At 40.4% G+C, this 27,576-nt stretch overlaps 1 protein-coding gene across 1 annotated transcript in view; it reads left to right on the top strand.

Moving 5' to 3' along the window:
• Positions 1 to 11,158, top strand: part of SNX29 (sorting nexin 29) — a 487,403-nt gene extending 476,245 nt beyond the window's left edge. The window contains exon 21 of the mRNA XM_075010432.1: positions 9,009 to 11,158. Coding sequence (XP_074866533.1) covers positions 9,009 to 9,138 — 130 coding nt within the window. The 3' untranslated portion in view covers positions 9,139 to 11,158. The remainder of the gene's footprint in view (positions 1 to 9,008) is intronic.
• The last annotated feature ends 16,418 nt before the right edge of the window (positions 11,159 to 27,576 follow it).

The raw sequence follows: 27,576 nt of genomic DNA, 5'->3' as shown, positions 1-27,576 counted from the left end.
ATATGTGGCTCTTTGCACTCTATCCACAGCTATTTTGGCTCTTAGTCTCTAACTGGCTGGCCACTCCTGCACTAAAAAGTCATTATATCCAAAAGTCACTTGTTATAGTGTTAGCCGGCGGCCAGGTAATGTGCGGTGAGGTACTCCCCTGGGTCCTAAACAACCCAGTTTTTTACTGTTAGAGCAGGCAGCTCCTAGCACACTCACCCACGGCCAGGCTGTAGTAACCAAACGGTTAAAGTTCTTTTGTTGTGCCGGCTGTGTTGCAGTGACAAAAGGGTTAACAAAATAGTTAGGCTTGGATCTTAACTAGTTACAAGTTTATTTAAGCTACAGTTATAAGCGTGCGGTTACAAAAGGCTATTGTTTACTTCTTATATGCTAGCAAAGTACAGGTGTTAACAAGTTACGTTACAATCCAATACAAAGATATCTGTTACCATCTAACACAATGATATCTTGGCACAATGACATCTAGTTACAGAGCTCTAATTCTTTAGCTGTGCACAAAAAAAAGTCAGAGACCTAGCATGGGTGTATCTTACCCTCTCTGCGTGTCTCGATACCAGCGTAGCCAAGCCGGATCGGTCACTCAATTCCGCGGAAAGACGAATACGAGGTTGGGCGTCCCCAGCTGTGGACCTCGGGAGGCAATCACCTGACCCGACCAGCAGGAAGTTGGTGGAATGCACTCAGTTAGAGTTCTGCTGGACCCATCTTTTATACCCCTTTTGGGTTACGTATTCTCTTTCTTATCTATGGTGCCAGATCATACTGGTCTGTCTTTGTGACTCCAGTTTGTTACAAGGGCATTTCTACTTAGTTTGCACTTGTAAGACAAGAGATAAGCAATTTAGGAGTACAGGACATTCTTTTGTGCGGGCGGGGCACGTCCCCTTCTGGGTGATTGTGTGTGTGCATCATATTGATCAGTGCCAGCTGGGGTGATAGCTGAGGGTCCCCCCCCCTCATGTTGACAGTCTGGCCTGTTAGCCTTCTAGCTGTACTTTCTGCTTCTCAGGGTCACGATAAACCAGCATATCTGGGCCTCAATGAGGGCATCAAAGACTGTGCTGTCAGCAGTCATTTCCGTGCCCTGTGTGCTCCTCAGTGGGGGGGGGGGCAGCGAGCAAGCTGGCTTGTAAGGGGGAGACTTTGTCTGGCTACATATAGCCATGGGATAACAGGCCAAATGGATTTATACAGATTTTAATCCAGGCCTGTCATGCTTAACAAATGGAAATGGTCATAGTTTTCAGATAACAGATAAACACATTACACATATGACTAGCTGGAATGTTAGAACTTTTTGTTCCAGACAAGACTGAGCTAGCAGCAGAGGAGTTAAGGAAATTACACGTTTCCTTTGCTAGCCTATAAGAGACACATTGACTGAGTACAGGAGAGTTGACAAGTGGAAATTACACTTTATTTTACCCTTGTCATTCAAATGGACAAGCAAAGCATTGAGATGGGGTTGCTGTAACAATGGATAAGAAAACAATTACTTCAGTGAACAGCTGGAAACTGATGTCTGAGCAGATTGTCATAGCAGGGCTTATTCCCTCTTACTATAAACTCTGCATAACAGCAGAGAAGGAAGAGAGGAATGGATTTTATCAGCAGCTGATGACTGCAAAGATTAGTAGAGGACGTGGTTAGCAAATAAACAGTATTGGACCACACAGCATCGTGATGGCAAACAGGAACTAGAAAAAGTTAAGAACTTGCTGTGAGATGTTGAACGGGACAAGAAACGTAAGAAAAAAATATATACAAAGAGGTAGTCAACAAAAGGAGGAACAAGATGACCAGCTAAAGGCAATAGCTTGACCAGTCTTGAAGAAAGGAGATCCTGCAAATTAAAATCATTGTAGAGATATTAGCATATCATCAGCACTGGGAAAAATCATGATGAAAGTAAGTAGTTGTCAACAGATTAAGGCCAGTTTTAGAAATACTCTTAGGTGAAGAACAGTGCAACTTCAGGCCAAGCCCCAGTTGAATTTATTAAGCATCCACGACCTGACAGTTAATGGACCAAAAAGTGAGAATACATCTTCAAGATGTTTGCTGTTTTCATCAACTTCACGAATGTATTTGATTTAGTTTGTGGGAAAGCCTTACGGAAAGTAGTAAAATCAAAGGCTATGTCTACACTCGAAGCATCTGTCTACAGATGCTGTTAGTCTATAAGGTGTCTCAGGACTTCTTTTTGTTTTTGAAGATACAGACTAACATGGCTATCTCTCCAATACTTGTCTACAGAAGTTACTCTCAGAAGAGATGTTCCAACAAAACTTCTATGGAAAGATTGTGTCAACACATAAAAGCGGATCAATCTTTTCACGCTGTCTGTTGACAAAAGGGTCCCCTGGAGCATGTACATGGTTTCTTTTTGGCCAAAGTTTCTGTTGATGAAATGCATTTTGTGAGTAGCAGTGCCATGAGTTTTGTCAATAAAACCCGTTTTGTCTACAAAAATCTAGTGTAGACATAGCCATAGCGTTTCAGATCATTGCTGTTATAAAACCTATATGTATAGATTCTTATAATACTTTAAGAATTGGTAGAGAATTAAGCAACTTGTTTGTCAGTTTGGTGTTGGACAGGAGACAAAAGTGGACAACTGTTCTGGGGCCTGGTGATTCAAAAAGGCCTGAGGTTCCCACCCACATCTGCTACTGTGCAAACAGTGATGGTGCCACAGCCCTGGGCCTTTGAATTGCTACCAGAGTGTTGTATGGTACAATATGGTCTGAGCAGGGCAGAGGCTCCCATTCCTTTCCTAGAGGCCCAGCAAGTCTTTCAGCCCCTGGTGTAAGACGAGGGGATGTGCAATCACTGTCACTTTTCCTCATGTTCATAAACATTAAGAATGTTAGATGAATTTGGGCATGTGACATTGGATGATCCAGAGCAGCGGTTCCCAATTTTTTCAGTAACTTCAAGGAGACAAACAATTCTATGGTACATCCACTTTTTCAGCTGAATCAATTGTTCATAAACATCACATTTACTTTGGTTACAGTCTTACTAGAGAGGTTTGGAGCATAGTAGTGCATATAACAAGCTACAAAAGGATCAAATGGATTAATGTTTCAAATCCACCACAGAATACACTGTCTGGGAAACTGAGCACAGACACATTTTCAAAATCTGCTCAACACCATGCTAGGGGTGTTGAGTAAATGAGTAACCACTGGAAGCAGGCTCCCCTCCCCCGCCCCCAGCTCCATAGGAGCCAGGTAGTGGCATTTAATCCACATCCCAGCTCTGACAGGCTCCCTCCTTCCACTTTGCCACAGTGGGAGTGGGGTGGGCTCCCCATCAGCTCATTCAGGCCAGGAGATCATTTCCGCTGCCTCCTGGCACATACCAGGGCCCTTTGGGTTGGTATTTCTCCTCACAGTGGCTCTGCAAAGAGCCACAGCAAGAGCAAATTGATGAAATTACATGGCACACTTGAATGGTTCTCATGGCACCCCAGAGTGCTGTGACACACTGGGTGAAAACCACTAATCTAGAGTTTAAACTCCTTAGTTTGGGCAGATGGCGTCACACAACTGGCAGACACATTTGAGTTAATGATGATGCTCTTTCCTACCTTGGATAATTAGTGTATTAACATGGTGGTGGTAAAAATAATAAGTAGTAATAGAGTCTCTCCTGCATCACCTATATTAATAAAAATAGAATAGACAAAATATGCGTGAGTATACAAAACTGTTATTGATTCAGAAAGCAAGATTTTCTGGGTAGGGTATATAGCTCTGGTTAATTTGGATTCTCCAGGACTGTGATGTCACAAAATGAACCATCATAAAACCTAAAAATGTAGGAATGGAAATCTAATAATCACAGAGTCACAGAATCATAGGGCTGGAAGGGACCTCAAGAGGTCATCTAGTCCAGCCCCCTGCTTCAAGCAGAATCAATCCCTACTAAGTCATCCCAGCCAGGACCTTGTCCAGCCAGGACTTAAAAACCTCAAGGGATGGAGAATCCACCGCCTCTCTAGGCAACACATTCCAATGCTTCACCACCTGCCTGGTGAAGAAGTTTTCCTAATATCTAACCTATACCTTTTCCTCTTTAACTTCAGACCATTACTCCTCGTTCTGCCATCTGACACCACTAAGAACAGTTTCTCACCCTCCTCTTTAGAGCTCCCCTTCAGGAAGTTGAAGGCTGCTATTAAATCACCTCTAAGTCTTCTCTTCTGTAAACTAAACAAGCCCAAATCCCCCAGCCTATCCTCATAGGTCTTGTGCTCCAGACCCTTAATCATTTTTGTTGCCCTTCGCTGAACCTGCTCTAGCAAATCCACATCCTTTTTATACTGGGGGGCCCAAAACTGGACACAGTATTCCAGATGTGGCCTCACCAGTGCTGAATAAAGAGGAATAACTACTTCTCTAGATCTGCTCAAAATGCTCCTCCTAATACACCCGAGTATGCCATTAGCCTTCTTGGCTACAAGGGCACACTGTTTACTTGTATCCAGCCTTTCATCCACCATAACCCCTAGGTCCCTTTCCATCATACTACTGCTGAGCCAGTTGGTCCCCAGCCTGTAACAATGCTTGGGATTCTTCTGTCCCAGGTGCAGGACTCTACACTTTTCCTTATTGAACCGCATCAGATTTCTTTTGGCCCAGTCCTCCAATTTATCCAGGTCCCTCTGGATTCTCTCTCTACCCTCCAACGTATCTACCTCTCCCCCTAGTTTTGTGTCATTCACAAACTTGCTGAGGGTGCAACCCAGTCCCTCATCCAGGTCATTAATAAAGATGTTGAATAACACCGGCCCCAGAACTGAGCCTCGCGGCACTCTGCTTGAAACAGACTGCCATCCAGATATTGAGCCATTGACCACTACCTGTTGGGCCCGACCATCAAGCCAGCTTTCTATCCATTTTATAGTCCAAGGATCCAATCCATATTTCCTTAACTTATGGACAAGAATGTTGTGGGAGACCGTATCAAAAGCCTTGCTGAAGTCAAGGTATATCACATCCACAGACTTCTTCATGTCCACAGAGCTTGTTACCTTGTCACAGAAGCTGATCAGATTGGTGGGGAAGGACTTGCCCCTGGTGAATCCATGCTGGCTACTTTTGATCACTTTCCCCTCTTCCAAGTGCTTCAAAGTGGATTCCTTGAGGATTCCCTCCATTATTTTCCCAGGGATTGAGGTAAGGCTGACGGGTCTGTAGTTCCCTGGATTGCCCTTCTTTCCTTTTTTAAAGATGGGCACTCCGTTTGCCTTCTTCCAGTCATCCGGTATCTCCCCCGATCTCCAAGAGTCTTCAAGGATAATGGCCAAAGGTTCAGCAATGACCTCTGCCAATTCCGTCAGTACCCTGGGGTGCATTAAATCCAGATCCATGGACTTGTGCACATCTAGTTTTTCTACATAGCTCAGAACTTGTTCCTTCCCCACAGATGGCTGCCCTCCACCCTCCCATACTGCATCATCTAGGACCGTCATTGGGAAGTTGACTTTGTCTGTGAAGACTGAGGCAAAAAAAGCATTGAGTACTTCAGCTTTTCCTGCATCATCTGTCACTAGGTTACCTACCTCATCCAGTAATGGTCCCACACCTTCTCTGATAACCCGTTTATTGTTCACATGCCTGTAGAAACCCTTCTTGTTACTCTTCACATCCCTTGCCAGCTGCAGTTCCAATTGTGCTTTTGCTTTTCTGATTACTGCCCGACATTCTCCAGCTGTATGTTTATACGCCTCCTTAGTCAACTGTCCTTGTTTCCATTTCTTGTATGCATCCTTTGAATTTAAGCTCACTAAGGATTTCCCTGTTAAGCCAAGCTGGTTGCCTACCATGTTTGCATTTCTTACTTCGCAGCAGGATTGTTTGTTCCTGTGCCTTCAGTAAGACTTCTTTAAAATACTTCCAGTTCTCTTCAAGTCTTTTCCCCTTCATCTTCATTTCCCAAGGGATCCTGCTCATCTGGTCTCTTAGGGAGTCAAAGTCTGCTCTTCTTAAATCAAGGGTCTGTACGTTACTGCTCACCCTTCTTCCTTTTGTCCGGATCCTGAAATCTACGATCTCATGGTCGCTGCAGCCCAGGTTCCCTCCCACTTCTATGTCTTCTACTAGTTCTTCCCTGTTTGTGAGCAACAGGTCAAGTTGCGCACAGCCCCTGGTTGGTTCCTTCAGCACTTGTACCAAGAAGTTATCCCCAATAGTCTCCAAAAGCTTCCTGGATTGTCTGTGTGCTGATGTATTGGTCTCCCAACAAATGTCTGGATGATTAAAGTCTCCCATGAGAACCAGGGCCTGTGATTTGGAAGCTTCACTAAGCTGCCTGAAGAAAACCTCATCTATCTCCTCTCCCTGATCTGGCGCTCTATAGCAGACACCAACTACAACGTCACCTCTGTTACTTCCACCTCTAAGCTTAACCCAAAGACACTGAACTGGATTTTCTCCTTCCTCATACTGGAGCTCTGCGCAATCATACTGCTCCCTCACATAGAGCGCAACTCCTCCTCCTTGTCTCCCCGTCTGTCCTTCCTAAACAGTTTATAACCTTCCATGACTGTGCTCCAGTTATGTGAATCGTCCCACCAAGTCTCCGTTATTTCAACCACTTCATACTTGTGTGACTGTGCCAGGGCCTCTAATTCTTCCTGTTTGTTCCCCAGGCTTCTGGCATTAGCATACAAGCATCTTAGAGAAGGGGCCGATTGGCCCACCTTCTCCTCTTCACCCAGGAAACCCACTTGATTTTTCCCTCCTCCTTCCCCACTTACCTCCAGGCTTGTGTCACCTTCCCCCGACAAAGCTAGTTTAAAGCCCTCCTTACTAGGCTTGCAAACCTGCCCGCAAAGATGCTCTTTCCTCTTTTAGTGAGGTGGATCCCGTCTCTTCTCAGCAATCCCTGTTCCCAAAACAGAATCCCATGGTCAAAGAAACCAAATCCTTCCCTGCTACACCACCTACGCAACCACGCATTTACCTCTGTGATTATGTACCCAGCTGAATTTTAGTGTTTTGATTTTTTTTTATTGACAAGCAAGCAACACAATAATGTAATTTGTAAACCTTGCAATTGCGTAAGAAAAAATGTGTGTTGTTAACAAGTGTTGAGATTGAGGAGAACTTTATGCGGTTATTTTTGTATAGCAGACTTTCTGCTCACCACGGAAGAACACTGTATTAGGAGCTATAGAGAAATTTAGTTAAAATCGGTATATTTAAGGCCTTTTCAAAACTGAGGACACATTAAACTATTCCATGAGGGAAATGCACTACAATAAAACTTCATACTATTAGTTGAAACACATTTTTCTTTTCTGTTAATATTTTCAGTTTAGCAGTGACTTTGGCAAGCTGTTTTCTGGAACTGCTGTCCATTATGTTGGGGAATATTGGCAACTGTTCATTAGCCTTACAGAACTAATGGTTACCACCAACAAGATGAAGTACTGACCTACCTTAATAAAGTACTCTGCTCCCTGAGGGTGAGTTTTGCCCTCATGACCAGAGCATGTATAAGACTTATGTTCTACTTAGGTCCATTCCATTTAAGCCTTCCAAGTTCAGCTTAAATGAAATCTAAGTGCGCATATAATAATGATACCTACCTCTTTTATAGTGCCTTTCGTCAGTAGCTCTCCAAGTGCTTTTACGGAGGAAATAAACTTTAGGCAGGCTCTCTGCACAGTGGTAAATGTCATCCTGCAGAGAGAGGAGATCTACATGGAGTTAATTCGTTGTTTGCTTCAAAAATACATCAGCTTTTTACCCAAAAATAGTAAGGACTGCAGAAGAGCATCTCCTTAATTCATCAACTCAGATTGAATATTGGTATAAATAGCTGATTTTTACATGTCAAAATAACTTTGACTTTGCATGCTGCATAACCTTGCTATCATTTGGCTGCTTTGTGAAATGCTAATCAAGGATGTTGAGTGAGACGTGAGTAAACTACACATTTTTAAGCCCTGTAGAGTCCTCTAAAACTATAGTAAAAGTACAACATTATTCCTTTTATTATAAGTTTTTGCAGCATGTGTTGTCTCTGAGTGACACTCAGGTAAGTAGAATTTGCTGTTCCTGCTTTTTGTTCTTCAAGTATTTGCTTTCCAAATAAGTTGTTTTCAGAAAGCTCATTCAGATAAGATCACAGTGGCTGTGGCCACACTAGCACCTCCTTATGGAGGGGCTATGGTAATGTGTCACTTCAGCATATGCTAATGAGGTGCTGGTATGAATATGCAGCACCTCATTAGCATAATGACAGCTGTACGTGCTTCAAAACTGCCGGTTTCGAAACGCAGCCACTCATGTAGCCCAGGAGCCTTTTGAAATGGGCCCCTGATTTCAAAAGCCCCTTATTCCCAAAACCAGATGGGAATAAGGGGCTTTCGAAATCAGGGGGTCATTTCGAAGGGCCCCAGCTACATGGGCGGCTGTGTTTGAAAACTGCCAGTTTCGAAACGTGTGTGGCCACCATATGCTAATGAGGCACTGCATATTCATGGCAGTGCCTCATTAGCATATCCCAAAATACCACATTATCATAGTCCCTCCAAAAGGAGGGGCTGGGGTGGCCACAGCCAGCCTGTTGTGAAGATTTCCTAGTGGTGGAGTCTTAATGATGTACTTCATCATGTAAGCATACCACCACCCATAATCAGAAGCATGTTAACTTGGGCAGCATCGAAGCTTTTTTTCTCATTTACCTTCACATATATCACTTTCAAATGCTTTTAATGCCATCTCTTAACTTCAACCGATTGAGTTACATTTTTCTTAGACATTACAGACTTCTGTAAAATACAATTTGTTCTCATTTTGGCAAAAGCATATTTGTAATTCAGACTTCAGTTAGCAGTATAAATGATGCCAGTCCAGCTAGTTAAAGAGTTGTGCTAGCTTCTCATAACATCTACTTTTTCTGCATTTAGCATAACTGCAGGAGAATTTGCATTCAACATTAGCTTGTTCTGATGATTTTTTTCTTTTTTTTCCTAGTGATATCCAGCCTGTGGGGGAAACAGTAAGCAAAAGCAACTGCTCAAGAGTGACTACCCGCTTTCCAAAGTTATCTCGGCACCATCAGAGGGAGCCACGGAATCTGGAGCCACAAAGTGGTGATCTTTGACCCTTTGTGTAATTGTGAATATCAGCACCATGTACTTTAAACTGACCTGTCCCATACTGTTGCTTATGTAAGGCCCTGGGGAGGATACAGCTGAAATGAGTTAATTCCTGGAAGGAGACGCTCAATATTAAGGTTCATCGTTCTGATTTAACAGGTCACTGTCAAAAACAGCAAACATTTTCCTAGAGGAATATGAGGGCTCTTCACAGAGGACACAGCAAACTGTACCCAATTCCTTTGGTTTATAAAGCATTCTTTTTCCTTCTAAACTTGTTCTACTTGTCTGAATTCCTTGTTAGTGCTGTAGTTTCTCTTACACTCATACCATCTATTTCTGTTCCTGAGATCTGTGCGCATTATATCCCACAAATATTATTGTTCTTTAAAAAACCACTGCAATTATCTCTAATCAATATTTGTCAGACAGTTGCACTTAAGAAACTTTTGTAACCCATTGCCTTTTGGAAATGGAATGACTGTTGCTTTTTCATTATGTTACTCTGATGCACTCAAGGGACTTTTAAAAACATTACAAAGTAAATGACAGGAGGAAAAAAAACAGTAAAAAGGAGCAAAAACTGCTTTTTTATACTTCTAGTCGGCTATTCCCAGAAGCTCTCACTTGTGAAGAGTAATTCTACAAAAATGGAGATTCTAATAATTTTCTATTGAAATTTTTGTTTTTGCTGCAAAGCAAGGTGCAGCAGAAGTCATCTCAAGAAATTTAGCAAAGGGTTAAACACAAAGTTAACATGTTACAGATAGAATATTCCAGCATTTGGCTTTGTTCTGTTATTGATTTCTTGATGATGTTATAAAAACAGTCTGTCAACATTAAAATAAGAAGACATTTGGGCATTCTTACAACTAGTTTGTAAGAGACATGAAATGTTATTGCTAAAAGATTGCCTAATTTGAAAGTGCCTGTCTCCTCTTTACGGAAGGTGACTTTTAATGATGCTGTGAGAACAACTAAAGAAACCTGGGAGAATAAATTTGTTACAAATGCTGGAATTCCTGAAATGGATCAACTGGAATTCAGTTTGCCATGTCTGTTAGCTGTACTGCCATAGGCAGTAAACTCTGCTTTAGCCATCTGCTCCTCCACCCCTCCATATTGAGTCTTAACCAATACCCATTCACATTTACTACAGAATATATCCTGCTTTACCTGTGTGCCAGAACAAGTCTCTTCTCACAAGTTGTTTGGATAATCTGTGCTTCCCATAGGTTGATATATTGATATGGTTTTAATCAGACTGCAATTTTATTATTAGATCTTTGTGACTACCTGGCAGACAAAAGTGTACTGTGCAGGTAATTCCAAGTTCATTCATTTACTACCTGGGGAGCTTCCACCAGCCCCCATCTTTTGAAGTCTAAGTCCCCCAGCCCTGGACATCAGTCCCACTTACATACAAGTTGTGACATATAGCCTAACTCCTTTTATTCCTCGTCGTAAAAAAACAAAAAACAAAACAAAAAAAAAAAACCTTCTTGAGCCTGCTCTGGGTAAGGCAAAAACCCCACCTCTCACCTGAACCACTCTGCTGATGAGGGAAAAAACTCTTTCTTAAATACTCTAAAAGCAGCAGCTATGGATATCATTATCATGCTAGCATGTCCTGACCCAACCGGGTATTTGGCCACCTCGAGGGGAGGGGAAGATAGCGTTGCCTCATCTACTTCAAGAAAGAAGGGCAAAAGGGCTTCTCATGCCTGGGGTTGTCCCCATTTAACTCTTCCACCCTTCTGGTCCCAGAGGATGAGTCAGTAACACCACACCGACCCACCCTCCTTCTCACCTCTCTCTTACCCTTAAAGTACTGTTCCCTTTCCCCCAGCAAGCTTGACAACAGCCCCAGGTTAAAGGTGCAGTGCAGTCATTTTTGTTATTGCACTGTCAGTTTGTTATATTATACCCTGACAGTAATTAATGAAACCCAAAGGGTTTTTTTTTTATTTTCAGAGAAAGATTCCACTTATTATTAATGCACTTTTTTGAACGTAGAGTTGGTTTTAAAAGTCCTAACAAACTGAGACCCCTATTCTGCAAGTCTTTGTCCCATTTGTGGTACTTACTCACAGGCAGCACTACTGACTTCAGCCAGACTACTGACCTGAAACGGGAGTGACTAGTGGCTGCAGAATGGCTTCTGCACGTGCAGAGCAAGTCCTGAAATCCAAACATTTACATACACCATGGCTGTGGCCACCCTTGGCCAAACCTTCGAAATGGTCATGCTAATGGCCAAATCGGGATACTAATGAGGCGCTGCAGCACTTTGAAAGTGCCGTGTTGCGCTCACGCATGGCTCGGCTACACAGGGGTCCTTTTCGAAAGGACCCTGCAAATGTTGAAATCCCCTTATTCCTATCAGCTTTAGGAATAAGGGGATTTCGACGTCTGAGGTGTCATTTCAAAAAGGACCCCCTGTAGCTGAGCCGCGCGACCGAAACACAGCACTTTGAAAGTGCCGTGGCCGGCAGCATGCTAGTGAGGCGCTGAATATACATTTCAGCGCCTCATTAGTAGCCTCCAGTTTGGCCATTAGCATGGCCATTTCAAAGTTTTGGCCAAGTGTGGCTACAGCCCTAGTGTAGATCACACTGAGTGACAGGAAAAGCTAACCAGCAGCAACTAAGTATTAAAATGTGAGAGTCCAAAAGAAAAATCACATCCCAGAAATGACCTGTTACTCTTACTTGCGGTCTTACCTGATACTACAGTATCTTCTGCACATCTGTAAGGGAGTTCTTTTACAAGCGAATCCCACGGGGCAGCTTATCAGAAAAGCTGGATGTCTTAGTTGCATCTGAGAATGACTTAATAGTGGTGCTTAGATACAGTTTGTGGGTATTTGTTTAATAGATAAATAAAATATGGGAGTGGACTGCAAGTTAAAGATTTTCTGAACCAATTAATTTGATATATAATTTATATTTTGAAGTTTCTTTGTTGAAACATTCATAGATTGCATTGAGTTCCACTTTGAAAGACTGAGATTTCATATTTTGAAAAGGTCTAAAGGCTTTACAAGATTGACAGGAGTGTAATCTGTATTTCATGTGTCAAATTTTGCCGACTAGTATTGAATTACAGATGGAGCTGAGAGCTCACCTTGCATAAATTCCTGTAGGGGAAATTGGACTAAGACGTGTTTACCACATGAATCTGTTTTCATCTTCAGAAAATAGCTCACGATATACAGATTTTCCCCCTTCTTTCAAAAACTGCTAATGGTAAGGAAACTAATTGAGCAGATATGCACTAAACATTGAATGATGTGCACTATCCATGTTTTTTAAAATAGTCCTTTTGAGTTATTAACAAAGAATTTTCTATTTGCTCTTAGTGTGCTTGCTCTCCTGATAAATTTTCCTTGCCTAATTTTAGCATATGAATAAATATGCAAAAATACTGGACTCGTTTTGACAGTGTACAAGTTGTTCTCTGCTAATTTTAGCATAAAATGTATATATGATACTAAAATTAGGGACTGCAAAGAACCTGCACTTTGTGGTATTAGCTTGTGATATACTTAAATACTGCCCTATTGCCTCTTTAAAGAAATAATTCAGTGCAATCTCCTCTTCAGAATTAACACAGTTTTCAAGATTGTACAGTGGCTGAGCCTGTGGTTTCAGCACACGCAGGGAATAACAGATTATACGATTTCAGAGGAGTAGCCATGTTACTCTGTAAGTTTGAAAACAACAAACAGTCCCGTGGCACCTCGGAGACTAACAAAAGTATTAGGTCATTAGCTCAGGATCTAATACATTTGTTAGTCTCTAAGGTGCTACGGGATTGCAGATTATACAATATGAGCTGATCTGCTTGTTTTACTCACACAAGTTCCATGAGACAGCTCACCTAAATAAAGTACAGAACTTACTCTAAGAATTCTAGCCAAGATTTTCAGATGCCCTAATTTTTATCATCTCAGACAAAAGGAGTCTAATTTTCAGTTAGTTCTAAGAACCCATTCTGTGAGGATCAGGCCTTTTAAAATGTTTGGGGCCCAAAAATCTTGACCATCTAGTTTAAAGAATCAAGTAGTGTGGTACAGTAACCAATGATTTAAGTGTATAGTATGTTCAGTTTCTCTCATGTACTATTTAATTAAATGCATGCAGTTCTGATTATTAAACACTGCTTTTACAAATCTAACCAGAAAGGCAGTGACTGAAAGCTGTGATTATCTGATAGCTTGTCAAAGGTCAAGGCAAAATGAGTTGGTAGGCTCAGTCCAGTTCTTGGTAGAGAAGCATGTAAATCACTGACCACCAGTGATTTGTGCTGAGCAGGGCAGTTAGGTTAACGATCAGATTGTCTTATCTTTTCTTAAGTTGTCTTTCAATTTTAGGATTATGGTACTATGTCACAACAGCATAGAGAAACTTTCAGGGCTACCTCTTGTGCAGTACCTGTTCTGTATGTTAGGGCCCTAAGAAATTCGCATTAACAAGAATGTGGATGGAATAGTGGAATGAAAATGTAACCTAACACTGTACAAAAAATAAAAATGTCTCCTCATTGCAGTCCCAGAGCTGGAGGAGGTCCATGTCCCAACTCTGGTGCTAGGTGGAAGAGCTGGCATTAATTGTTTTTTAAATGGAAAAAAAAAAAATCAGAAAATAATACATCTGAAAATCCACAGTAATAAAATTACTTTTGATAGGGCAAACATATATAGACAGTTTAAATCTCAATCCCAAATCTTTTGTGTATGCTTAAAAAATTATAGAAAAGTTTTTAATGCTGTTTTTCTATTATATTCAACTAAATAACTTCCTAAACATAAACATAAAGTAGGCAGCTGACAATTTCAGTATTATTGCAGATGGGATCATCTGTCATTATTAAGTTGCTAAATATTGACTGTAGTTATTCAGCATCTCATCTATTCAGAGATTCCAGCATTCTATACACAGAATATAATGCACTGATTTATAACCTGTCTTAAATAAAATTCCCATTTAAATCAAAACAAAAAATTCCCAAGATTACTTGGAGGCAAGATAATGATAAAGAAGCAAATGCTTAACTTGACTTGTCTCTTAAATCACATGTTGGTGGAAGGATTAATAATTTGTAAGACAATCGTGTTTAAAAAATACATTGTCAGACAGACAGTTGTAAACAAATTGTATCATTTTACAAAATGTACTGCAAGCTATAAACCATTGTGATGGGATTAATATGATAAATATTTTCAGGTACAACATAATGGCAGTAAATTTGACTTTGGCTCACAGATGTTAAGGTGCATTTTGTTGTGAAATTAATGCTTAATTGCATAGAGCAATGTGTAGTTTCAAGCTGTCAAATCACTGAACCTACTAGGAAGTTATTAATGTATAGGGTTGACTGGCTCACAGCAGCTAGCAAGTAATAAATACGACCTAGAATGAGCATTGAGTGAACTAGTGATGTTGTCTGTCAGTTCATATTAATGATTTAACAAGGTGATGTTTTCTTCACAGTACTTCAGAAGTGAAGACTTTGTTTTGTTGTTTTAGACATGGGCCTCAGTCCAGAAAACCCAGACTTTGCCTGGGGACTCTAGTTGATGTATAAATCTCACATGCCCACAGACAACAACTGAATCAATCCATCTTCAATCAGGGAAAATATTAAATTGGAACTACTTCAGCAGCTGACTAATACCTAGATTTGTAAAAGATTATTTGAAAGGTTCCTCTGTTGCGGTTGGAGGCACACTGTCAAATAAAGGCTTCCAGCTTTAAGAACCTCACAGTTAATGCAAGTTGCGTCTCCCTTTTCTGCGTCACTTTCCCGCTGAGGTTGGGTATCATCAGAGGAAGTGGGTTGCACTGAAGGTCATGCAAGGGCTGTGGAAGAACTAGAATGGAAGCTGGCAGAAGGGAGCGGAGACCTGTGTCCAAGAAAGTGGTGTTGCAACATGGGACTCTCGCCTGAGTGTGTTAGAGGAAGGAGATGTCTTCCAGCACTTAAAGCAAGTGAGATAGAAAAAAGTTACAGGACCTAAGAGGTAGGCAGGGAAGTAAGTTGGAGAAGCTGAACGAGAGTATATACCTGTAATCAAAGGCTTAAATTGTTACAAAAGGCAGAGTCTGTTTCTAACTAGTTTCATCCTCACAGGAGTATGTTTGGTGGGACTCCCCTTCCTCCTTTCTTAGGTTACATCTTCACTACCACAGAAGATCGACGTGCTCAGGGTCGATCTTCCAGCGTTCAATTTCACGTATCTAGTATGGATGTGCAAAATCGACCTCTCGGGGTCACAGTCAGCTCCTGAACCAGAAGAAGTCTTGTGGCACCTTATAAACTAACAGATATTTTGGAGCATAAGCTTCCGTGGGCAAAGACCCGCTTCATCAGATGCAGCGGGTCTTTGCCCCCGAAAGCTTATGCTCGAAAATATCTGTTAGTCTATAAGGTGTCACAAGATTTCTTGTTGTTCTCAAAGCTACAGACTAACACGGCTACCTCTCTGATACTAGGCAACTCCTGTACGCTCTCGTTGACCTTCCCCTGTGTAGGCAGACAAGTTAGTTGAGCACAGGTACATTGAGTTTAGCTACACAATTGGCATAGCTAGAATTATGTATCTGAGGTCGACTTTCTTAGTCTAGTGTAGACATAGCCTTAGTTCCAGATTTGCTCCTCTTCTGTACACCTAGCTATTTTGAATAGGTACAGTGCATTATCCCATAGGACACGAATTTCCAGACCAGTTAATACTTTTTAGCCAAGTGTACCTATGCATAAAGGAAACCCCTCAAATATGTTACATTCCTGAGTTAGGATCTTATTAAATGAGCTATTTGCAAATTATGGCCAGGTAAGATTTGGTAGCAGATTGAAAGCTTTTAACCCTTCCTAGTAATATAGGCTGCCTCTACAGTAGAGATGTTTGTTGACAGAAGGGGCCTTTTGTCGACATAACTCAGGGAGCATCTACGCACACAAAACGTTCTGTTGACAGTCTCAGCTGAAGTCTGCATTTGTCTTGACAGTGTTATCCCTTGAAAATATGAGGAATAACTCTTCTGTTGACAGAAGTGCATGGCTTCCGGTTCACTGGGCCACCCTGTTTAGAGCTTCCGGTCAGCCATTCTGTGAACAGAGGACAGGGCAGTCTGGCTGCTGTCTGTCAACAGAGCAGATTGCTCTGTAGATCTGCTTTTGTGTGCAGATACACTCGTGACAGAATTTCTGTCGACGCAACCCTGTCGACAGATGTTCTAGTGTAGATGCAGCCAGTGTATAAGCTAGCAAAATAAATTTGATTTCCTTTATAAAGTAACTTGTTGACCAATGAGATTATGCTCTTGAGGGTTCCACTTTCTGTTTGCATTTGCAGTAGCCATTCTCTTTATCTTGCTTCAAAGTGCCACTGGGACGTCTTTGATTTTACACAGTTTTTGAATTATTTTAAAGATTTCTGGAAAAAACTAGATCTGTTAATTAAACGCAGTTAACTCATGCAATTAACTAAAAAATTAATCATAGTTAAAAATGGTGATTAGTTACTCTGTTAAACAAAAGAATACCAATTAAAATGTATTAAATGTTTTTGGTTTTATACATTTTCAAATATATATTTCTATTACAACACAGAATACAAAGTATAAGGTGCTCACTTTATTTTATTTTATTGTACATATTTGCACTGTAAAAATGATAAAAGAAATAGTATTTTCAGTTCACCTCGTGCGAAGTATTATAGTTGCACTCTCTTAGTCATGAAAGTTTATCTTTCAAATGTAGAGTTTCTTTGTTACAAAACTACCCTAAAAAATAAATCAATATAAAATGGTACAGCCTACAGGTCTGCTCAGTTCTACTGCTTCTTCTGCCAGTCACACAAACAAGTTTGTTTATATTTAGAATCATAGAATGCTAGAGTTGGAAGTCACCTCGAGATGTCATCTCTTCCAGTACCTTGCACTCCATGGCAGGATCAAGCATCATCTCGTCCCTGATGGATATAACCTTCTCTTAAACATTTCCAATAATGGAGATACTACAACCTCCCTAGGCAAGTTATGGGGACATAGTGGGTTCCAAGCATATTACTGAAGCCATGGACATTTGGGGATGAGATGCATTAATGGAATTGTGCAAGCTTCCGTTAAAGGCACATGCACTATGGCTGCATAACACATCCATGTGCTCTACAATATGCAGCTAGTTTTTCTCAGCACATTTCAGGCATAACAAAGCCTAAAGAGTGTGTATAAACAAAAGGGTACTTGCTCTGTGCATCATTTATACCTATTCTGTCTGTATCACCAGAAATATTTACATATGCTGACAGCAATTCCAAACTCTACTTCAAAGCTGTATCCGTTTAATGGTATACAGACGATAAAACATTGTCCCTTGTAAATAATAACAACAGACATTTCCATAGAAGCTTGGTAGCCAGCACTGTAAGGTATTTACGTGCCAAACATGTATGTCCCTTCATGCTTCAGCTAACATTCTGGAGGATACGATACCATGCTGATGATGCTTTTTAAAAAAATTAATTAAATTTGTGACTGAGCTCCTAAGTGGAGAATTGTATGTCTCCTGTTCTTATTTATCCACATTCTGCCATGTATTTCATATTGTAGCATGACAATGACCCAGGATATGTTCGTTTTAAGAACACTGTTGATGCATAGTTGACAAGAAACTAAAAGATTGTGGGATATTTAAAGACAGCTACAGTTCTTGACCCAAGTTTTAAGAATCTGAAGTGCTGAAATGTGTAACCAACCTGTTTGCCTGAGCAAATGGCTGAACAAAAAGTAGGACTGTGTGGATTCATAGGCGCTAGAGTTTTACATTTTTTGTTTGTTTTTAATGCAGTTTTTGTACATAATTCTGCAGATGTAAATTCAACTTTCATAATAATGCACTACAGTATGCATGTCGGGTGAACTGAAAAATATTTATTTTGTTTTTTCAATGCAAGTTCCTATAATCAAAAATATCAAGTTGATACTTTGCATTTTGTGTTGGAACTGAAATTGACATATTTGAAAATGTTAAAAACATCCAGAATATTTAAATACATGGTATTCTATTATTGTTTAATGGTACAAATAATTGTGGTTACTTTTTTAATTACTTGATATCCCTATTTTAAAAAAAAAACCACTTCTTTGCCCTAAATCTCATGAGTCCAAATACTGTCTGTGGATGTTCTTAGAATTATCCAAATATCATGGGAAACCTGAGGAACAGCTATGTTGGAGGCTGGGGAGATCATGGCCAAAATTGTGCTCTTGGATCAGGTGCAATCTGCTGATACAGGGGAATCACCAAATGACACAAACACATCATAGGGTATGTCAACACAACATTGTTAACTGTATTTCAGTATTCTGTTCTACCAGTGGGAAATTCAGGCATACAGAAAAACTAGATTATCAGAGCGCAGATAACAGCAGAACTGAGTCCTTGAGACCTTTAAGAATGGCACACTCCTGCTGGTGCCAGTGCATTCAAGCTCCATCTCCTTGGATCATGAGAGTAATGAACTTAATTGTCCCCTTACCATTTCCTCATTATTTTTGACCTATCTCACATACAACCTCATTAAATATTAATTTGCCGAGAATGCACCCATGTTCAATGCATGGTTTTGTAGCGTTAGAGATGTGCAATGCCTTAAAATATTTTAATATATTAAACTAATGCTGTTATGAGTAATGTTTAAAACTATAAGTTGATATTCATTGTATTTTATTACACTTTCAAGAAAAGAGTAAATACTTGCTTTGTACACTTAGTTCTCCTCTGCTGCTGCACAAGGATATGGCCCAGTAAATTTTATAACATGTTCTCTACCCCTCCCAAAGAAAATAATTTTATGGTCCTCTCACATACAATGTGGATTATTTATAAAATGTTTTATTGAAATCTGTCCATACAGATTTCTTATTAAGAGCTCTCATTTTTTCTATTTATATTGACATGAATTTACAAACAAGTATTTCACTGTAATTTTTAAGAAGGAGTGGATCAAATACATTCAAATGAGAATATGTCACCAATATTTCAGTAGCAGTGCCCATGCTACTAAGAAATCTAAACTGGTTGTTGATTTCTTCTCATGGATACTTTGAAATGTTAGGAGTATATAGCTTTACATATAATGAATTTAAAGGAAAATAAAAACTTGAAAAGAAATAATTCTGAAGGTCTGCTATTCCTAAGAAGCCTTGAATGTTGAGCAAAATAGACTAAATACCATGTTGTCTGGGACCAAACCTGCTGGCAAAAGGTTTCCTTTTTGTTCTTGTTACACAGCTGCAGAAAATAGGGAAGATCATTTTAATTGTAAGGTAGTGTCTATGTATATATAGTATTTAGATAAGCATCTATAAACTGTGTTATTTGTAAGCCATGTTATGTTACTGTTTACATTATAGAATTTATAAACAAATGTACATATAATTTTCTAAATACTTTGTTGTATTAAATATTTCTTTTGAACTCTCTTGTGATAATTTTGTTATAATTTGGTTTAAAAATGCCCCTGTACTAACAAGAAAATAAAAAATTGGTATTTTTTATGTTAAAAGGTAGCATGTTTGCAGCCTTTTTCTTGGTACTTGGCTGTTTTAAAACAGCAATGGGTGATTTATTTTCACTATTTTTAAATATACAAAGTTAATGCAGGTATACTTTGGGCTAAATTTCAAAAACATTGTACAAGACATCTGGTTTTAATTAGTTTAACAGTCTCATTTATTGTGTCTGATGAAGATTATTTGATGTCTGAAATCTGAATTAATGATGTACAGTCAACCAAACAAGTAAGAAACAAAACAGTAAACATCTTTCAATGATACTTTCATCTTCTCTTCTGTGTTGCTACTGAAAAATTATGTTTTTCATTCAAAATATCTTCCAAGCAAAAACTATTGCAAATAAGTGAGTTTTCAGAATCGCAGAAGTAGCAGGGAGAAAAAAAATAATGAAAGCATTATTATAAATAGGAATATTTCAAACGTTAAAACTAAACCCTTTTTAATATAAAATGCCCTATTTGACAAAGAGCAAGTCACTATCGGCCTGTATATTTTCTTATTATTTTGGTTACAGTCAGATAGTTAAGGACCACTAGCTGCATTCTGTTCTGACATACCGTTTTCATATAATGCCATTGTTTGTGTAGACCCAATGTTGTATAGCAGTTACAGCAGAGACTGAGTCACAGAGATCTGAGTTCTTTTCCTTTGCCAATGACCTGCCATGTGGCATCAAGTAGTTTTGAAAATTAGACCCATTTTAATCTCCCTCTGCCTCCATTTTCTTCCTCCATAAATGAAGAACAATAAAGCTGCTTCAGAAATTGCCTGAACAGATCTACAGATGTAGGATGTGTGTGAAAGCTCAGAACCTTTTTGAAAACAGCACTCACTTTTCATGGACCACATGTTCATAAATGATGCTGTGTAAAATGCCTCAATCCTTAATTCTCTTCTTCGGTTTCTTTTTACTACTGAGGCAGAGAAATTGGAATTACTTTTTCCTATAATCTGCCATGTTGGTTTTTGGTTTCAGTTAATCGTTATATAAAAATGAGCTGTATTATTGTGGATTTTCTTGTGGAAGCTAGCATAGTTGTAATTCTGTGCCATGCATTGGAGTATTTGGATGAAAGGCACTAAATGCCAAAAGAATTAAATCCTGCGTTGCCAGTGTGAGATACAAAATTGTTATCCAGAAATGCATTTTCTTAAGAGGATTTAGCCTAACTTGCTCAGGCCATTATTTTATTTTATTTCATGTGGTTATTTGTCTTATGTTCAGCCTCCAAGTATCTGTATTTTGATCTCTTTTACAGAGAAATTATATTTTTGGATATTCATATTGGTATTTACATTCCTGAAATGCATAATTGGATACCTGAGTACTTATGCGAAAACCCACCTACTAAATTTGGGTGTCTTATTTAAGTAGAAATCACAAATTGGACCTTCTATGTATATTTAGTCAAGTGTAGAATCACAAAAGAAGTTGTCAGTCACACAGGCATGCATGGTGGAGTGGTATTGCTGGCACATGATGGAACATTGGTGGATGTGCAGGTGTGTGAGCCCCAATGGTGTGGCTGATGTGGCTATGTCCAGAGCTGGTGACACTAGATATGTGGACAGAACTGGCAATGGGGTTTGGTGCAGGGATAGTAGATTCTTGGGTTAGTGATGCCACAACATGTTATGTGGCTGCTGGTGAATATTTTCTTGATGTGCACAGGACAAACTGCATACATCCTGCTTAACTCAGTGTCCTTCAGTCATTGGTCAGACCACTGCCCCCTCTTTCCCTCTCTTCCCCCCTACCCCCCCACTCTCTTCCTATTTTATAAACCCTGGATTCTGATTGTATACCTACTTATCTGAAGAAGTGGGTCTTACCCATGAAAGCTCACGACCTAATACATTTATTAGTATTTAAGGTGCTAAGGGACTGTGTGTCGTTTATAATCAGGCAGGTGCTTTCATTAAACCAGGTGAAACTTCTTGTGTTAATGAACAAGAAGTCCTGTGGCACCTTATAGACTAACAGATATTTTGGAGCATAAGCTTTTGTGAGCAAAGACCAGCTTCAAAAGTAGCAGTCCTACAACAAAAAAATTTAAAAAATATAATGGAGAGAGAAATCTCTGAGCTGCAATTCATTTGCAAATTTGACATCAACCAGGGATTAAACAGAGACTGGGAGTGGCTGGCCCCTTACAAAAGCAGTTTCTCTGCAATGGAAGTTCACATGTCCACATTAGAATCTGACAATGGACCACATCCCCCCACCCACCCCCCGACTGATCGGACTTGTTTTTTCTCCTCTCTTGATGTAGACTACTCATAATGGGCCATTTCCACCCTGACCGAATAGACCTTGTCAGCTCTGGCCCTCCATTTTACTGGGAACCCACTCTTTAAATACTCTTCTGAACCGCCCCCCCTCAACACACACACACGCTCATGCATCTGATGAAGCGGGTCTTTGCCTGAGAAAGCTTATGCTCCAAAATATCTGTTCGTCTATAAGGTGCCACAGAACTTCTTGTCATTCTCGAAGATACAGACTAACATAGCTACCTCTCTGATTCTTGTGTTGATAGATATTATGCTTGCACAGACTTATTGAAATCAGTGGACTGTTATATGAGAAGTGGTTTGTAGGCGGAGGTGCTTAATTCTTGTGGGTTGTTTTTTTTTAACTAGCAAGCAAATTTAAGATGTGGTGTTATGACAGCTGCAGTACAGTTTAACACAGCAGTGCTGAAGTATACTGTTGTGATTATCAGTACTCTTTACTAATACAATATTAACATGGAAACTTTCATTTTAATAATTTTAAACCTATTTAGAACAAATGTGCCTACAGGACTTGTCAGTCTGGGTTCCTTCACAACAGCTTGAAGTTCCAGTGTCAGCTTTCATATGTCATTTTCAATTATATAACTAAATTTAAAAAGTTCCCAATTTCATGTATTACTCAAGAAAATGCATTTTAAATGACCAAAGAACCCCACATACCTTGCAAAGGAATCCGGGTTCATGGATGAAGGGGGGAATGAGAAGCCACAATTGTTTTTCTCTTTCCCTTTATCCCACTTCCAAGCCTAGCTGTGTCTGCTGATAAGAGTGCAGATGTGCAGTATAGAATTCTGGTGGGCTATTGCAAAGAAGCTGGCCAAATAGAATAGACCAGTGCCTCATGCTGTATTCTAATCCTCAGCCAAGACTGTGTTGTATTTGTGAACTAGCCATCAGATTTGAAAGTGAGTAATTTGTGTCTGCTGTTTAGTGGTTTTGCTTTTACTTCTGCATTTCGTTGGAGCTGGCCCTTCTCCTGCTCATTACTTTTCTAAAGGGATCTAGGGGTTATAGTGGACCACAAGCTAAATATGAGTCAACAGTGTGATGCTGTTGCAAAAAAAGCGAACATGATTCTGGGAGTCATTCTTCCTCTCTACTCTGTGCTTGTTAGGCCTCAGCTGGAGTCTTGTGTCCAGTTCTGGGCACCACAGTTCAAGAAAGATGTGGAGAAATTCGAGAGGGTCCAGAAAAGAGTGACAAGAATGATTAAAGGTCTAGAGAATGTGACCTATGAAGAAAGGCTGAAAGAATTGGGCTTGTTTAGTTTGGAAAAGAGAAGATTGAGGGAAGACATGATAGCGGTTTTCAGGTATCTAAAAGGGTGTCATAAGGAGGAGGGAGAAAACTTGTTCTTCTTGGCCTCTGAGGATAGAACAAGAGGCAATGGACTTAAACTGCAGCAAACGAGATTTAGGTTGGACATTAGGAAAAAGTTCCTACCTGTCAGGGTGGTCAAACAGTGTAATAAATTGCCAAGGGAGGTTGTGGAATCTCCATCGCTGGAGATATTTAAGAACAGGTTAGATAGATGTCTATCAGGGATGGTTTAGACAGTACTTGGTCCTGCCATGAGGGCAGGGGGCTGGACTTGATGGCCTCTCGAGGTCCCTTCCAGTCCTATTGTTCTATGATTCGATGATTGAATGCTTGCATTGGGACATTCAGGATTTTTATAAAATAAAAATAAATTATTTTTCCTTTATTCAACCCTTGCTTAAAGGTCATATTAAGGCTTTTCTGGTTTTTCTGGGAAATCCAGTTTAATAACTAAGTCTGTATTAATGGCATACCTCTGTGATTATAACACAGTTGTTGAAGTTTGCAATATGGCATCACACTATTTCATTTCCATCTGTTGTAAATTTTGTGTGCATCAATTGACACAGATTATAGCCGATAACACCATAAATAATTTGGAATCAGAAACGTTAGTTTGAGTTAATTGATCTACAGACCAGTTTCCTCCGTAAGTAGAAGACTAAAGAAAAATCAATGATGGCCTCAGCACTGAACTCTTTAAACCGTTGGGCTGTTTGAAGGATCTGCTTTTCAGATCTGAACGTGAGATACAAGTTTATACTTTGTAGCATTTAACTGTTAACTCTTAAATTTACCATGAAGCATCTCAAACTCTCAGCAGGCTATTACTTGATACAGTATTAGAATATAAAGTTAATTGTTCATTCAGAGTTGCAGTTTCAACAAGTACATGCACTGATTGCAAGCAACAAAACCAGAGGATAATTAAACAAACAATAGGAAAGAGACAAGGCCACCGAGGGGGCTGTTGCCCTCAGGGTTTGGTAATTTAAAAGAGCCCAGGGCTCTGGGCTGCTTTCCCCACTCCTACGGCAGCAGCAGTATTGGCTGGAGCCCTCCCCTGCCCCGTGCCCGCACACGCACACATACATGCCCCTGTTCTTTTAAGTCACCGCTGGAGAGAGACACCATGCAGCACAGGCAGGGCTGAGGACATGCTTCAGACAGGTGTGGCACAGTCTGGGCAGTGCTGAGGGCAGGCTGCACCTAGCCCCCTGCCTTATGCTCAGGGTCCCACCCCTTTCCAGGGATCCTGGCACCCAGGGAGCCCAAAGTTTGTCCCCAGCCCAGGAAAGAGAAAACATAAAAGAGAGTTTCTTCTCACCTGGCAAAAATTACCAGAATGTGTACAAAGAAAACAAAAAATCATGCACTGCAGCAGACTGGCACCATATGTTCCATGATGAGATGCACTAGCATAGATAGCAAATGTGTTAAGGATTCTGTCAAGCTGCAGGATCTTTTTGGATAAGTCAGTAATTAACAAATACTCTGGTTTCTGCTGTACTTAATCAGTGCAGATAAAGTTCTCTTCTCTGCATGACAGAGCCAGATTCTGATATTCTGCTTCCCCTGCATGATTGGAACTCCCTTTGACCACATTGTGCTATGCAGGACTCCCATTGAGATGTGATTAATGGGAAATCTGGACATACAGAAACAGCAGGCTCCCGATTTCAGATTGGCACTGCAGATCTGAGAGAAGAATTTGACCTAACTTCTTCAGGCTTTCAGCCCTGGCTTCCATTTCTGTTTGTCGTTCACCACATGTGCACTTTCAAATACAGGTAAGCAGTCCTTTTGTCAGTTCCAGTAGGATAATGTAAACCAATTACCTTATCTGTGTGCGAAAACTGGAGAACTTAAAGCTGATTGAAACTTTCATATCAGTTTCTCTGTGGACCAACCCTGAGAGAAACAACCCCCTCAGTGGCTTTGTCTCTTTCCTATTGTTTGTTTAATTATCCTCTGGTTTTGTTACTTGCAATCAGTGCATGTACTTGTTTATCTGTTTCCAGATCACTCATTTTTATAAGACAATTAAACGATCCTATTCTGTTTTAATTGTTTAGATAATTTAAAATTTTCTTCTGTAGTGTAACCATCTAAGCCAGTATACTACAAATCTAAAACCTCACCTCAAAAACAGAAGACACATTAAGCTCTTCATAGCAGTAAAAATGCAGTGGAAGTTCTGGAGTCAGCTCTAGTATAAGTGGGCCTCAGGGCTGTGCTCACTTGAAATGGTAGATAATGGCCGCCAAGAGGATGGCCTAATGGAATGCATTGTGTATTGAGCTGTCCCCTGTCCCACTCCGGAATACGTCCTACTATATTGAGCAACAGAAAGTACCAGCGGAAGATTCACTGATGCCGCAATACAGCTGTTTCACAAAGTTCCCTTTGTGCTGCTGGCTTGTTGAAAATGGGACTTTACTGCTCCCACACTCATGAGTGACAGGAAGTGCAGAGAGGGCAGGGGATGCGTCACTCTGCTTCCCACGGCCAGCAGTGAGTACAGGGATAGGCCCGACCGCTGCTGCTGGCACCAGATTTCTCCCTTTTCCCATCTCCTCCCACCATTAATACCCCAGGGCAGATAACTCAGGGGAACGTGGAAGAAGGGGTGGAATGGGGTTTGGGTGGGGTAGAGTAGGGGTAGTAAGAGGCAAGGAGGGGTGGAGAGATGGGGCATGGGGGTGGTTATACTGGCTCTTGCACCCTCCTAAAGACAGACTTGGGTAGGATCAGAAATCTGGCCCATTGTTTATAACCATATTTTCAAGAAAATATTTTATTGCACAGGGTGTTGATATAAAGATCTCCTGCTAGAATAGTAACAGCAATTTAAATTAATCAGATTTCCTTCTAATGAATGTTTTCCATACTTATTAGGATTCATTACACTGATAGTATGATTCAGTACATAGATAATACATGAGCTAATTAGCTAGTTAAGGTTAATACTCTATAATATCTAGCGGGATTTACTGAAATTAGTAAATAATGCTGGTTGAAGTAAATTTTATTAACTTCTTTGAAAATTACTTTGGTGAAAGCCTGTCACAATGGGCATGCTTTCTGAGAAGCCACAATAGGGAGCCAAAGACTGAATTGGCTATGAACAGTGAATGCCCATCTCATGCAAAAAATTAGATCTTAGAAGTCATTGTTGAGTCACATCAATGGGTTACAGTGGTTGTCTCTTCCCATGCTGGATTCTTCTGTGGAGGAAGAGAGTGTTTCAGTCTCAGTAGCAGCAGATTTACTGCCTTCTACAAGCTGATTAATTTATTTAAAAATGAAAGGCCAGCCAGTTGTAAATAGGCCTGGAGTTACACCGGTATTCACCAGCTAAATATCTACCACACCATCTGATCAATAGCCCTGTCTACATAAAGAGGTTAAACAAATATATTATTTCATTAGGAACCCTTAAAGTTCTGTTTGCAGTTAACCAGTGTCTGAATGGATCTTAATCTCAGTGGTCTAAAGTATGCATATTCAAATTCTTGTGAAGGGAAACACATGTAGCTGTGCCACCCTACTCCCCTTTTGCTTAAGGGAGGTGCTCACTTGCAGGCTTATACTTTGTCATCCGAACACCCATTCAGCATGTTGTGGAGTTGGCCATTTGCTTGGCACGGGAACAGTGAGCAGGCTGCATCTACTTTGCTCTGTGTGCCTAGTCTCAGGCAAGAAGCAGCCCTTATGGTGTTTGTGCCTAGGGGACCTTACTGTGCCTAAATTCCTGCACATGGGTGTATAGGCAGGGTCACATATGGCCCAAGGAATTTATGCCCTTACGAGTCAGATTTTCATGTAGCTTATATCATAATAGTAATCCTTACTTGGGCTGCCCAGAAATCTCGCTGGCTGACTCAAAGATGTCATTGCTGGGCAAGAGGAGAGACACAACCAGCCCTTTCATGATGTTTTCACCACAAAAGGCTTGCAACAGCTGCAACTCTGATGAATTCTGTCCAACCTACAATGGAGCACAGAAATGAGGAGAACATGTCTGATCTAACTAATTTATACATGGAATCATAGAATTCTAGGGCTGGAAGGGACCTCAGGAGGTCATTTAGTCCAGCCCCCTGCCTAAACAGGATCAATCCCAACTAAATCATCCCAGCAAGGACTTTGTCAAGCTAGGACTTAAAAACCTCTAGGGATGGAGAGTCCACCACCTCTCTTGGCAACACATTCCAGTGCTTCACCGCCCTCTTGGTG

The sequence above is a fragment of the Carettochelys insculpta genome, chromosome 16 (assembly GCF_033958435.1).
Source record: "Carettochelys insculpta isolate YL-2023 chromosome 16, ASM3395843v1, whole genome shotgun sequence".
Lineage (NCBI taxonomy): Eukaryota > Metazoa > Chordata > Testudines > Carettochelyidae > Carettochelys > Carettochelys insculpta.
This window is presented reverse-complemented; position numbering and strand designations above follow the sequence as displayed.